This window comes from Gossypium hirsutum, chromosome A11 (assembly GCF_007990345.1).
Source record: "Gossypium hirsutum isolate 1008001.06 chromosome A11, Gossypium_hirsutum_v2.1, whole genome shotgun sequence".
NCBI classification, from domain to species: Eukaryota; Viridiplantae; Streptophyta; class Magnoliopsida; order Malvales; family Malvaceae; genus Gossypium; species Gossypium hirsutum.
In genome coordinates, this window is record NC_053434.1 from 111455782 (window position 1) to 111470749 (window position 14968).

A 14968-nucleotide genomic window follows, 5' to 3' on the forward strand; every position below is an offset into this window, starting at 1 on the left:
CCTTAATTTTTAAATACATTGAAATGTGTCAACTGGGTATTTGTTTGATTGGCATTGACATTGTTGTTAGTGTAGGAGGATGTGTATTCGAGTGCTTTGAAGCGCATTATGCTCTTATTTAAGGGTTGAAGGCATGGCTATATGTAGTTCTAGGTATTGTATTAAAAAGAACGAATATGATACGGACATAAAATGATATTAATATTAAAAAGAATTCAAAGGTTACTATATACTCATTTGTATCTAATAACTTCTCTAATTTAATTTAATTATTAAATATAATTAAAATTTTGAAAAAAACATAAATGTGTGTTCTTTCTTTTATAATTTAAATAATTTTTAATTTTCCTTTTCAAATTTTAATAGTCTTTTATTTATTTTATAAGATTTTTATTTTTTTTAGTTTCTTTTATAGGGAATACATTATTTTAAGTGAATTTTTTAATCAAATACCAAAGTTTGATAACACAGTTATTGGTATCGTTTTTCAATTCTCATTTTTTTCTTAACATATTGGTTATACCTCCTTGACACATCGCAACATAGAAAGTTACCTTAAGAGCATACCTCACCCGTTGCAGACCGAGAGGTCACTAGAACTCACTTCCCGTCTCAACCACCCAAGCATACGGAAGGTAGTTGTTCAAGGAGGCTAACCACTCGCTCCTCCAAGCACCTTACCTTCTGTTAAGAATATAATTATTTTGGTCACCAAACCTCAGGTGAGTTAAACTATTTCATACCTCGAATAAAAAGGAATGATATAACATGTCACATCACAAATATTTTTATCTTATCAAAGACATCCACCGAACACGTCCTATAATGATAACTTGATTGCGGGTTCACTACGTCAACATAGCCTAGTCGAGAACCTCAACTATAAATAGCCCCAAAACAATGAAGAAGGGATAAACTCTCTAGCATGCTTACGTACACTCTGCTTATTTACCCTCAGCAATCACTTCCACCATCTCACTCTATTTCTACTCTTCGGCTCTCCACCCAGATAGGGTGAATCGACCTCCATCAGCACCACCACATCCTCCTCTATGTCTCTTCCTTATTGGTCCCACTAATCAACAACATTTTTACTTCAATTTTTCTTAATTTTTAATTATTAGTTTTAGGTTGTTTATTCATTTTCAATTTTTTATGCATTTTTATAAAAATTTCAATTTTTTATTATTAATTTTAGCTTTTAATTTGCTTATGATTCCTTTTAGTTTTAACATGTTTTTCTTTAAACTACTAAACTATTAAACAATTAGTAAGTTTACGTTTTAGTCATTAAATTTTAAAAAATTACAAAATGATCTCTGAATTATTCAAAAGTTTTAATTTAAGTTATTGAACTCTTCGAAAGTTTTTATTTAAGTCACTCGGTTGTTAAGTTTTTTTTCTATAAGTTCAAATAACGAGCTCCAAGTGACAATTCAACAATCAATACGGTGAATCAGCACTCATCGACGAGTAGAAGAGTATACCTTAGATCCAAGTTGATTTGACGATTAGTGTCGTAGATTGGAGAAGAAAGTTATTTGTATTTTGGTTCGTAGATTTGTGACGTTTAAAGTTGTTTCATAAAAAAAACTGAACTGGAAAAGAGAAAAAAAATCGAATTGTAAAAGAGAAGGAGAATTAGAGCTTTCAATTAGTACAGGTGATGCAAACAGAAAATGCCACACAACAACGAATTTAACAACCAAGAACTTAAATAAAAATTTTAGAGTAGTTCAAGGATCATTTTATAACCTTTTGAAGTTGAGTGACTGAATGTAAACTTACTAATAATTTAGTGATATTAAGCATAATATATATTTATTTTCAAAATTTTAACTCTTTTAAGTAATTTAATTAAAATTAAAATTAAAATAGAAAAGTTATTATATGCGCATGAGTGTATAATAATATTGTATGTATTTAAAAATTAAAGATATGAAAATATTTTATTAATAGTTAATGAATGATAATATAAGTTATTTCCTTTTATCATGTTGCGGTATGCCTTTATCAGACTTCTGCTCAACTGCTCCCATATCCCCAAATCTATTTTCCATGACATGAATTATTTTTAAGTTTAAAATAGCCTTTTTTGTGTTTTTTTAAGGGTCATGTAGGCATGAATTATTTTTTGGACAAACAACTGAAAGAAAACAGAAGATAATAAAAAATCGACTGAACCAATTTCAGTTGAATTTTATCGGTTTTAACAATAAATTCAGTCAATTCTATTTTTTTGAAATGTATGCCAATTAAATCGGTAAGAAAATTAATCCATCCAACCAATTGTTTCAACCGATTCCTCCCCTTACTGTTAATGCTAAAGGACTAGAGCTCATCAATATAAACTATGGTTGTTTGGACTATTCCTTTTCCTAAAGAAACTTTACTATGATTTTTTTTAATTACAATAACAAGGAAAAGTGTGAACAACAAATGCGTTTAACGCAAAATTAATCCATTCAACCAACTGTTTCAACCGATTCCTCCCCTTACTGTTAATGCTAAAGGACTAGAGCTCATCAATATAAACTATGGTTGTTTGGACTATTCGTTTTCCTAAAGAAACTTTACTATGATTTTTTTTAAATTACAATAACAAGGAAAAGTGTGAACAACAAATGCGTTTAACGCAAAATTAATCCATCCAACCAACTGTTTCAACCGATTCCTCCCCTTACTGTTAATGCTAAAGGACTAGAGCTCATCAATATAAACTATGGTTGTTTGGACTATTCCTTTTCCTAAAGAAACTTTACTATGATTTTTTTTTAATTACAATAACAAGAAAAAGTGTGAACAACAAATGCGTTTAACGCGACTCAAATTCAGATTACACTTAGAATAGTGAACACCATTGACCATCAAACCGTTACATAGATTTCTTTATTATGATATTTTTAATATATTGTGTTTTAATTGTTAGTGCTTCTAATATTTTGCAGTAATAGTTAATTTTCATTGTTGAGTGTATGGATTGAAGGGGAGTGTTAACTTACTTGTTTTGCTATTAAGTTTTTGTTTAAAATGTCAAAAAGGAAAGATTACTAGTGTCAGTTATAAGGGTCAATTTTGACGCAAGTTACAATTTAAGAAAATATTTATAGAACATTATAACTCGCTCTATTTTATTAGCATATTTTGACCAAGTTTACTTGGATAATTAATCATTTAATTGCTAATTTTTGAGGATTACTAACCACATATTAATGAATACTTTATGTGAAAAAGTAAGGATGGGTTTAAACTTTCAATGCAATCAAAGTATCTTTAAATAAAAATTTTGCTTTTTTAAAAGAGTTTAATTTTGAGAAAATCTTTATTGATACGAAGATTATTCGAAGACTTTTTTAAGTAACTAACAAATCTACTTTGCTTTTATATTATGTGGCTTGGGTAGGCTAAATGTATGAATTAGAGAGCACGTTGTTTTATTCAATTAAGAGTCGTCTTTTAGTGCAATTTTGTAAGGAAATTAGATTGAATTAATTAAGTTAAAAATTTTAGGAGTAAAGCTTTAGAGTAAGAGTAGTCTAGATTGAAGTATAGAGATAAAGTTATAATTTAATGAGTATTTTGAACTTAAATCACAATTTATATTCATCGATGATGAATTATTTTTTGAGTGAGGTCCTCAAATATAAAAAATTTCGTGAATGCCATTTCTATTTCTCCAGTTTCAACTGAACGATTTGCTACTAGACAAGAATCAACGAATTTACAATGTTCTTATACCAAAAAGTTACTACCCAAGATATCAACAAAAAAGGAACTATCGGCCCTTACTCTGCGTTCGATATTCTCCTGTTTCTGTCTGAATTCCATGAGACCTACAATTATAACTGCTAAATGATAGAACTATCATGGCAATTTATTCTGAATTTGCATGTCACTCAGGAGACCATGCTCTATGGAGACAGTGATTTCATTCCTTTTAAAGAAACAGTAAAACCTTATAGTTGCTCAGCATTTACATCTAGCCTTCTCATTATCTTGGTTATGGAGATATGATTTTTGCTCAAAGGAATTGAATTAGTTCAAAATATGGATAGTGTTTATTTGGATTCTATTATCAATACCTGTAAACCAGCATCATGGAGTGGAATAAAGTTTCATCTCTACATTCCAGGAATAAAGGAGCTGAGAAAGCCAAAAATCTTCTGAAGAAAATCTGCATTTTTTCCAGGCAAAGCATCACATCTTTCAGCAACAGCAAGCCTTCCCTTCATGGCATTGTTCTCTCTCTGAAGCTGCAAAGATGGTAGACTCAGCTATTGCATGAACCAACTTCAAATTGCATGATATGCAGCTCCTATTTGTTTGGAAAATAACTTCCATCCCTCTTTGTTTTTACCCTTGTTTCTCTAGTAGAAGATAATAATGGCTTAGTGAAAAATATTACCATCTCAACAGTAGATCTGAGCTCTTCCACAGCTTTCATCAATGAAGAAATGGTTTGTTGAACAACATCTTGAATGGCTGATTCCAAGTCTTCTTCTGAATCAGGATCTACAAATAGTCCTGCCTGAATGAATAATTCCTCAAGTAACTTTATATCTTCGTCATTAAGTCTCTCACTCATCTAAACAAGAATAAACCATATTAGAAAGTGACAAAGAATGTTTCATCAAGAAAATGTCAGATCATAAAACTAACCTTTTCTAGAATTTTCTCAAATGACTCATCTCTGGTACCAGAAGCATCTCCATTCTTCTTAGAACATTTCTCTTCACTAACTTTAATAACAAGTGGTGATGTCTTTATATGCTTTGCCCTGCAATGAAAATTACAACCCAAAAAGTGAAATGAAAAGATGGATATTGATATTAGGCCTTAACGCTTAAACTTCCTCTTTTCGCGGGTTAACATGTATAATAGCATATTTCCAGTTCACGAACCTTGCACCAAAACGAAGAGTGGACAGGCTCTCGGATGCATTTGAAGGACTTGGTGAGCAACAACAAAGCAATGCAGTGCGAGAGTTCCCACCCTGCAGATTTAATATGAAAACCAAGAGAGCATCAAACTGATTTGATGACATTACTGTAAGATAAAGTTAGGAGTTAGAGAACGAACAAGAGCATCCTGCAACATTCGAGTGAGCTTGGAATCACGATAAGGAATATGGTTTGCTTTTGCTGGTGAACCACATGTCAGAGCATTGATCACATTCCCTAACGCTGAGAGGGATTTATTGATTGTTTTAGCTTCCTCAAGAACTCTTCCTTCAGCCCCAGTTTTCTCTACTTTCTCTGACCCGGCTAGGTCCACAAGAATCAACTTCCCAGATTTCACCCTGGTCACATTGTGAAATTTATAGATCAATTCATTTGAAGACTTGAACATAGTCAAGGGATAAGCTATACCTCTTTTCTGAAATTGATTCTTGGTTGAGTGTGAACATGTAAACGCAATGACTCCTGCTGCTTGCCATGTTCATTTCTGTCTACGTTTAAGTCCCAAAACAAATTCCAAAGAGAACTTTAACTAAGTAAAAGTGATAACTGTGAAATCTGTAATACAAGTTCACTTTACTATGATTAAGAAATTAGTGGAAAAAATAGAAACAGAAAAATACAAAAGGGATACGGGTCTCTCCAATTGCTCTGTTAGCTATCCCACTCTAAATTTCAAGGCCGATATTAGAAACAACATCCCATGAACAAAATGGAAGATAATGTTCTAAATAGTCTTAATCTTACAGATAGGCTTTGCAATGCTTCGGCTATGTCCGAAAGAGAGATCTGGGAACAACATCAGTGCATAAAATAGAAACTTTATTAAGGAAAGAGCCATGCAACAATATCTAAGTGAAGCAAAGTATAGTTCCAACATAAATAATATGAAACTCTTTAATTTGCTGTAGGGGAAAGCGAATTTAGCACCTAAATCATTCAAGTTGTACCAAATATTGAGTATGTTCAAAATAGAAGTACTCATGCCACTAGACCAAACCATCATTACTGTGAAAATAATTAAATGGAGAACTTGAAGAATCACTGCATTATATATGCATACATGGAATGGATGTCAATTAAAGGCAGTTTATGCTCAATGGAAAACAGAAAACTAATAGAGGTCAACAGAACAATTCTCAACAAATTTGAGTCTGAAGTAAACAAGTTCAAAGTTAATCTCAACTAGAAAGAACAAAGCCTAGCAAAAAATAACCCGACTGATGTCAAGTATAAAGATAGAAAATGTTACTCCAGTACATATGTCAAGCCTAAAGGAAATAGTAATTTCTGTAAGAAATAGATTACCTCTGTTGCTCCGGATAACACTATTCCTTGTGTTTTGCTTTCCTTAATCTGAATATTGTCCTTTGATAAATCAAAAAGGTCCCTGGGGATAATAAATGCATGTGAATTTAACATAAATACTAAAACAGTTAAAAAAGCAGCTCTTATAATATTTCATTAGCCTGAGCTTTCGAATATCATGGGTACAGAAAGGCCAATCAGAAACATTTACAAAGAGAATAAAAACTCTCAGTCCAACAACAAGTAGAATTTAAGGTTATACATACCTAACCTTCTCCATATAGATCTCCACCTATAGACAAGAGCAGAAATTTTCATGGATCATACAGCATTAATAATAAAAAAGTAAGTAATTTAGGGCCCTAAATAAATACGATTAGTTTTCATACCATTGACAACTTGACGGTGTACTTTGTTGAGTCAGCAGAAGTTTTGATACACGCAAACAATCCGTCCACCACTCTTGGAAGTATCCCTTTCTTCTTTTCATCAGATTCCAAGATGTTTGGTCCCTGATACAATGAGGTACATATCATCAATGAAATCAATTTAATGTATAAAATTTAACTAACGGAGCTACATTTATGCTTTCATCAGCACACCTCCATACTGTATGTCTTCCCTGCCCCAGTCTGTCATCAAAAGAAGAAGAAAGTTAATCAAAGAAATAAGACTATGAAGAAAGTTAATCAAAGAAATAAGACTATGCATATCCATAAGTTAATTAAAGGTGAAGACAATGTGTTGCGTTAGCAGCGTGATCTACTAGTTACTAACAATGAATGGGAAATAGAAACCTAAACCATCAGATTTAAAGGTCCTTTTAGCCTTATTCTTTGAAGAGCTTCGGATTGTATCTCTCACCATTAAGTTCTTTTTTATCTTCTAAACAGTGATTAGTTCATACTATAAACTAATCCTTAACCGCAGCATTTAGTTAATTGAGAGATCATCAAGTACTGCAAGCTCTGGCATGTAGTAATAGTAATAACACAAATACGCAAGGATTTTTACCTGTCCATAAGTGATGATTGTTCCATTTATAGAATTGACAGTATCTGTTTACAGGAAAAAGAATAAACACATAAAACAGTTGATGAAACCATGAAAATGAAGATAATCAATCAATGAACACTTTTCTAATCATACCACGGACAATTGGAAGAACAAGAAACTCATAGACATCAGCTTGATTAGATTCCTCATAAAAAACCTTATCAAAGCTAAACGTAAAACCTTCTTCCTTCTCATCCTATCATATACAAACTCAAATTACAGGACCGATCAGCTGTTCTTTTATAGTTTTTCTATCAAAATTTTGAAAAAAATAAATAAAAGCAAAAAGAAATTGGAGTTAAAAATAAAATTAAGAGAAATTAAAACCTTGATGATGAAGGTTTCGGAGTCCATGCTTTGAATACAGATATTGTCACCGAGATCTCTTTTCTCCTTTGAGCTCAAAGGCCTGAAGCGTACGCAGACCGTTACGTTTGACATTTCTACTCGAAAGTTGATTCAGATCTGCAACAAAATCAAATCAGTTGAAAGCTTTTAAAAATTCATTTAGTACATAATGAAGTAGATAGTTTGGATTCGAGAAATGAAAATTTTCCATTAAAATTAGCTATAAAACTACTTTGACTGAGGGCTTCTTTTCGAAATTTCTTAGAACCCAAACAGTATATCGAATTCTTGTGAAAACTTTTAAAATAATCTTACAGATTGAAGTATAGCGCTAATAATTAGAGGATTTATTTTTTTTTTAATTTCAGTTTGGATTTAGAAAGGGACTGAGCTGAGCTGAGCTGAGAGAGGCAAAAGTCTTTTCGGTTTTATAGTAACCGAAGGCGGGAAAGAAAAAGTTCTTGAATAGTATTTTTTAAAATAAAATTTTAAGTGCACCATATTTATTTATTTTTAAACAATTTAATATCAATAGTCTCTCTCTAATTTATAAATAAGAGAATAATCCGTTTTAATATACTCGAACTCACATTTTCTTATGTTAGCAACAACATTCATATCAATCAAGTTAAAACTCAATCGATCATTATACCATATTTATATATAAATGAAAAAAATATCTTTTATATTTACTCAAAAAAAATCAAAATAGAAAATCTAAATACTCGTTGAACATTTATTTAAGTGATAAAATAGTTAAAAGGGTCAAAAGTGTAAAAGATAAAAAGTAATCTTCAAAAAATATTTATATTTGCATTTAGGTACCTTGATGTTAAGATTTGAGAGGATTAATTAAAACTTTTAAAGAATTTAAGAGATTTAATGAGATTTTTTTAAAAAATTTAGTAGATCAAATTAAATTTTTTGGTTGAATGATAATTGAAAAAAAATTAAAGATGCAAATTAAATTATTTTTAAATTTTTGGAAAGTTTAATATGAAAATTTTCTAATTTTTAGAAAGTATGATTGAAATTTTCTAGTAATTTTTCAAATCTCGAGACAATTCGTCTCTATATTTATTGCATGCATATAAAATTAATAAATTGTTAACAAAAATAAATGTTTATTTAAAAAAAATCAAAAGGATAATTTTTATACGAATTTATGATATATTTTCATCAACATCACCTAATATTTTATATAAACTTTTAAGAGTTAATAAGAAAAATTGCCTTCAAAATAATTAATAATATTGAAATTATACATAAATTAAAAAAGGCTTATTGGTGTAAAAAGTTTTTAAATTTTTTCAAAAAAGCAATTAAGCCCATTCTCTCTTTTTTTGCATTCAATTGAGCACTTTAACTTTTAAAATGCATAAAAAAAACCTCAAAATTCTTCGGCCCCCTTTTCTTTTACTCAATTGGGTACTTGAACTTTCAAAATGCATAAAAAATACCATCAATTTTTTTTAAAAAGCAATTAAGTCCCTACTCTAATTAAAAATTATAAAAATAATAAATTTTAGAAAAATTATTAAATTTTAATAAAAATATAATAAATTATAATTTTTTATAAAAATTGTAAAAAAATAAAAATTGTAAAAAATAGCGACCCCTAATTTTTTTCAATTAAAGTCATCACAGCACAGCGTGACATGTGACGAAAAATGATAAAAAAAATAAAAATCAATAAAAATGTTTCTTTTGGTACAATAATTTTTATAAAAAAATTATGAAATTTATATTTATTTACATTTTGTATAATTTTCTTACAACTTTATAAAATTTTAAATTTTTTTATATTTCTATATATTTTATAATTTTTACTATTTTTATGAAATTTAACAATTTTTTATGAATTTTATATATTTTATATTTTTAATAAATTTGTAATAATTGAAATTTTTATTAAAATTTAATAATATTTATAACTTTTTATTGATTTTAATTTTTTATATTTTTTTCTAATTTTTAATAAAAGCAGAGGCCTAATTGTGTTTTTTTTAAAAAAGTTTAAGGGCCTTTTTGGTGTATTTTGAAAGTTCAAGAACCCAATTGAATGCAAAAAAAAAAGTTAAAGGCTTTATTGTTTTTATTAAAAAGGTTTGAGGGCATTTTTTATGCATTTTGAAAGTTCAAGTACCCAAATGAGTGTAAAAAAAAAAGCAGGGGCTTAATTGTTTTTTTTAAAAAGTTTTAGGGCTTTTTGCATCAAACTTAAATAAAAAAAATTTCGTGATTGATCTGTCGTAATTTATCACATCAAATTAGGCTCTCTAAAATGCTTGATGAGTTTATTGAGTATTTTCTATGTTTTTTTGTTGATTTTTAGTTTTTAGTATTAATGACTTTTTTTTTTTTAGTTTTAATCCTTTTAAGACCCATTTTGGCAAAATGGTTTCATTAGGAGTTTAATAGTGTATATAAGTTTATGTAGGGAGACAGCTATAGCCAAACCTTGAGGAAAATTGCATTTGATATGGGTACCATGACACTAATGTTAGGATGTTGTGACATTGAGCCTCCATCATCTTAAGGGAGCAAAACTTCAACGAGAAACCAACTTGGAACAGTCTGTCGAAGATGTCGCAGCACTAGGTGTGATGTGCCGCCACATCGAGCTCGAGGTACCGACGTCAAGCCAACTCCATTGCTGATGGTTGAAGTGAAGGAGCCAGGGCCACTATTGAGAATGTTGTGACACCAACTAGCCTGTGTCGCAATATCAAGAACCTCTAAAGCCAACATTGTGCCATTATTGAGGGTATCGCAACACTGAAGTCTGACAGTGTCGAACATTAACTTAAGTCAGCTCATACACTCTAATGGCATTTTTGTCAAACTTTAGGATTGTAACTTGGTTGTATTAAAGGCACTTTTAATGTCAAACATAAATGAGTCATCTTTTATCATCCTTTTAGTTTCTCTTTTATTCTCTTCATCATTTTTAGGTTTAGAGTTTTTTCCTTTCTTAGCTTAGTTAGTTGATAGCTGTTAGTTTCTTTAGTTCTACTGTAGCTTTAACTTTCTTGCAATTAGATACAAAAACTCTTCTTTGTATTTTGATTTCTCTTTAAAGAATCTAATAGATTTCAACTTTGTGAAATTGCAAAAGTGTAAAAATCTCAACTTTGGTTGTACTTTCATCACCATTGGTGTTGCTATCATCTTCCACAAAGACTCCATCTAGAGTTACTAAGATTTTCTCAACCTTATTTTTTTTATGCTTTCTTTAATGAACAATTAAAGCCTGAACTTTACTGATGTTTGTATGTTGATGATGAGTAGTCACTAAATCTTATGGTGATTGGTTGATGGAAATGTTGTATGGTCAGTTTTTGGGTCAGAGATTAAATCGTAAAAATTAAACTAAATTGAATAGACTTCAAAATAGACTTCAAAACCTAGAATTGACGCCTCCAAGTGAACACTTATATAGGTGAGTCCGAGGGGAGAGCTTATTGAGAACCAATTTAATTGTCCTAATTTAGTTTAGTGAGATCGAGAGATAAATTAGACTAAATCGTCTAATTGGGTAAAATGGTGACTGAAAGGTAAAATTGAACCAATTAGGAATTTGAACAATTTACATCCCTAATCCAAGAACTAACTAGCAACATAGAAGTCAACCGACCACTTTAGTCCATTAAATTGATATTTATGTGCTTTTGTTTGCTTTGCAATTTAGTCCTCCTAGGTGTAAGTTAGTTTAATTAATCTATTATGATGGTTTGCCGTAAAATAATACTTAGTGAGTAGCTAGCTAAAATTCATAATTGCATGCATTTTCATTGTTAGTCACTTTATCACTTCATCTCTCTTGGGTTTGATCATCGGAATACTCCGTGTTTCTTTGTAACACAAAAATATTACTTTCGATCTACCATACTTGAAGTTAAGCCACTCTAATTTTTGATAATTTTGTGTTGATTCTTTGCTCGGCGTTCATACGTCATGACGCTGTTAGTGACATACAATAAATTATAAAATGAATTAATCTAATTTTCACAATTAATTTTTAAAATTGTGTGTAAATAATTTATTTATCAAAAAATATAAATAAAAAGATATGGTTACAGTAATGTTAAAATTACATAAGTAAATTTACTATTGTAATTTTTTAGGCAAATGAGAATTTTATTAATATTTCACTGCAAAAATAAGATATAAACAACTATTATAAGGCCAAAAATGGTACAAAGAACTCAAACTACTTCGGATTAAAAAGTTCCTTAGAATTTAGCAAAGAAACAAAAAATGTCAACCAAAAATGGAAAGAAAAAAAACCATCGAAAATCTCGATATAAACTTCATTTGAAACCTTCAAGGGTTTCAACAAGACGTGAAATGCGATATAAACCTTATGGCTTATGAAATGTTTTATAGTTTAGGCCAAAATGGTAACACAGTTAGGACAGAATTTCTTACTGCATTTCTTTAGCCAAGCTCTAATACAACGATCATGGAATACTTGAGAGCATGGTGTAGCACTAATCTCCGATCCCTCCAAGAACCCAACCAAACAAATGAAACATAAATTCTCAGCAGGCTCTTCCACCACCACTTTCCTTAGCTTCCTAAACGCCTCCGCCGTCTCCCAAAAATCATCAGCCTCCTCATCGATACAACACGCATCCCCTTCCGCCAAATTCGGCTGTTCGTCCACCAATACCTCAATCTCCACCCGCATTCTCAACACTTTTCGATTCTCATAACTCTCATTCGGAACCATGCCCAGCGCACAGCCAACGATTTCGTCTACCATGGAGCGACCAATGGGGATTTGCATTGAGTCCAATACGTCCCAGATGTTGGTGTCGTTCCAGTATTTGGTTACGACATCGTTTAACAACTGCTCCAGTCGTAGCTTGTGGGATTTCTATTGGACGATAATTCTCGCCATGCCCAACTTCTTTCCTTCTTCATATTCTTTTTCTTCTCGTTCTGTTTTCTGGCTGGCAATGAAAGTTGCCTTAACATTAATCTCAAGTATCTTAGATGGCCACAACTGGTCTCCCGGGCATTGCAAATCGACGTCCCAAGCTTTGCATGAAGTTAAGTAACAAATTGGAGTTGATGACATAACTTCGACAATGGCGAACGCTAGGGGAATTAGAATAAAATTGTAGAGGAAACAAGGGTTTGAAGTTTATGTATATATATATTTGTTCAGCAATAAGGGAGTTCTATAAAAATAAAGGTAGTAGGTAACATAAGTCGATTACAACGACAAAGAAAGACGCGAAAGCATACTACAAAAAGGATTTGAGCTTATTTGCTCCATAGTCAACCTCGGTCAAATGAATAGTTCATATAAAAAAGTCAAAGCTAGTATACAGAAAAATTGGTCAAATATGCGTTTCTGCTCACAAGCGTCCAAAATTTCCAAAGCAGCCCATTTTGGACTCGGTCAAATTTAGTACGATGTTTGAAAAAGAGGTCAAGGAACTACTTTCCCACTAGTGCTCTTTTTCTCCCTGAATTTTTTACAATATTAGGGTAAACTACACCGTGTAGAAGGTGTTCATTAGGTATTAGGTATTTACCAGGTTTTGAAATAATTACAAAGAATTAATTAAGTTTTAGTCAAAAGTCAAGTGTTGTCATTCAACTTCCTAATGTATCATATTAGCAATACGTTAATGAATTAACGGATTTTTAATGGTAATGACTTGTTGGAACAATTATCTTATTTAGAGTGATTAAATTGAAAAAATAATTTTAGAGGAACTGAAATAAAACAAATCATATTTTAGAGTGACATTGGGTGTAGCTTACCCCATACATTATTTATTTAAGGCTTAACTCATAAATTAATACTTTAATTATGTCAATTTTTTCATATTGGTACCTTTTTTTTTGTCATAAGTAGTATCTAAACTACTTTTTTCCAAGTTGGTACCTAAACAATACCTTTTTTTTTATCACTAGTGATACTTAAGCTATTCTTCTGTTAGTCATTATACACTAAACTGTCATATCCGTTAAAAAAATCCAGTCAATAATAAACTACCACATCATATAAACTTTTAAAAGATATTTTTTTTAATTATTTTCTTTTCTTTTACATTATTTCTCTCTTTTTATTTTTTTTTCTAGTTGTTCTCTTTTTTCTTCCTTTATAATGTTTGACAATACCGACAATGCTCGAAATTGACCTTCTCAAGGTCGAGATGCTAGCGGTTTAATTCTCTTTTCAAATTTTACCACCTACTTGCTCGACCTAATGAGATTGACAAATTTATTTTGTGAATCAAAACTAGTGTTTTAAGACCAGCTAGTTGGACTCGAAACCAGTCCTAAGATAAGGGTTGAAGCAGTTGACTCATGAACGGACACAAATTAGTTAAACCAAGCTAAAATTTGGTTGAATTGATTTTCTTTATTTTTAATAATTTATTAACTATATAAAGAAAATAACACTTTTTCTTTTCTTGCTCCAAGCCAATTTTTAATTGGTTATATTTTTTAAAAATAGATTTAATAATATGACTAACGGTACCAACTTGGGGAAAAAAGTAGTTTAAGTACCAGTTGTGACTAAACAAAAGTTTAGGTACCCATATGGGAAAAGAGGTATAATTTAGGTAATAATTTGTTGGTTAAACCTTTATTTGTATTGATTATATGTAATAATTTAGTTATACTAAATTATTTTTATATTTTTAAAATTTATTAAGATTTCGCTTATAATATGATTACAATTTATTTTGAATAATCTCATTATAATTTCTGATCATATTTTTTCTTTTTTACATAATATCTACAACTATCTATAATCCCTCCCTAATCCATAAATAGGAGAATAATGTATTTTAATGCATTCAAACCCACGTCTTCCTGCATTAGTAACAATACCCATGCCAATCGTGTTAATATGATTGCAAAATTAAAACATAATAAGTTAAATTTTAAATTTTAAAAACATGATAATTGTAATTAGAAGCAATTTAAGCAAAATATAATATTCAATTAAAAAATATTCTTCAATTAATAAGTGAGATTAATCTAAAAAATCAAAGTTTACATTCTCATGATTTCAAAATAATGGTTAAAGAATAATCATTCACCTAAACAATAACTTAAAAGATTTTCAGTAACAGCACATATTAAAGCTATTTGCGTAATAACACTAGCACAACCACATGGTAAAATTAATTACAGATCACTTATGTATAATTATTAATGCTTTTCTTAATGGTACCTTTCACTTGGGCTTGACCTTTGCCGGCCCATTTTAGCTTTACCCTTCTCCATACATTTGCCTTTAGCTTTAATGCCCACAAACCTTGCTC

General features: G+C 30.3%; 2 protein-coding genes across 3 annotated transcripts; both read right to left on the minus strand.

The window, feature by feature from the left end:
* Nucleotides 1–3671: 3671 nt before the first annotated feature.
* Nucleotides 3672–8100, minus strand: LOC107904540 (kinesin-like protein KIN-1). 2 transcript variants are annotated; one of them, XM_016830956.2, is made up of 17 exons: nt 7986–8100; nt 7650–7787; nt 7416–7518; nt 7281–7324; nt 6869–6898; nt 6656–6778; nt 6533–6558; nt 6267–6348; nt 5706–5747; nt 5593–5626; nt 5370–5445; nt 5080–5299; nt 4902–4993; nt 4660–4777; nt 4406–4585; nt 4083–4253; nt 3672–3833 (listed from the first exon to the last, which is right to left on the minus strand). In XM_016830956.2, the coding sequence occupies exons 2-16, from the start codon at nt 7761–7763 to the stop codon at nt 4122–4124; spliced, it is 1416 nt and encodes a 471-aa protein (XP_016686445.1). In that variant the 5' UTR covers nt 7764–7787; nt 7986–8100; the 3' UTR covers nt 3672–3833; nt 4083–4121. The 2 variants fall into 2 exon arrangements, with proteins under 2 accessions (XP_016686445.1, XP_016686439.1); XM_016830950.2 differs by lacking the exon at nt 3672–3833 and having other exon boundaries at nt 3913–4253.
* Nucleotides 8101–12060: 3960 nt separating this feature from the next.
* On the minus strand, nt 12061–12462 carry LOC107955711 (uncharacterized). Its single transcript, XM_016891514.1, has one exon. It carries the CDS (start codon nt 12460–12462, stop codon nt 12061–12063), a length of 402 nt encoding a protein of 133 aa, XP_016747003.1.
* Between the last annotated feature and the right edge of the window lie 2506 nt (nt 12463–14968).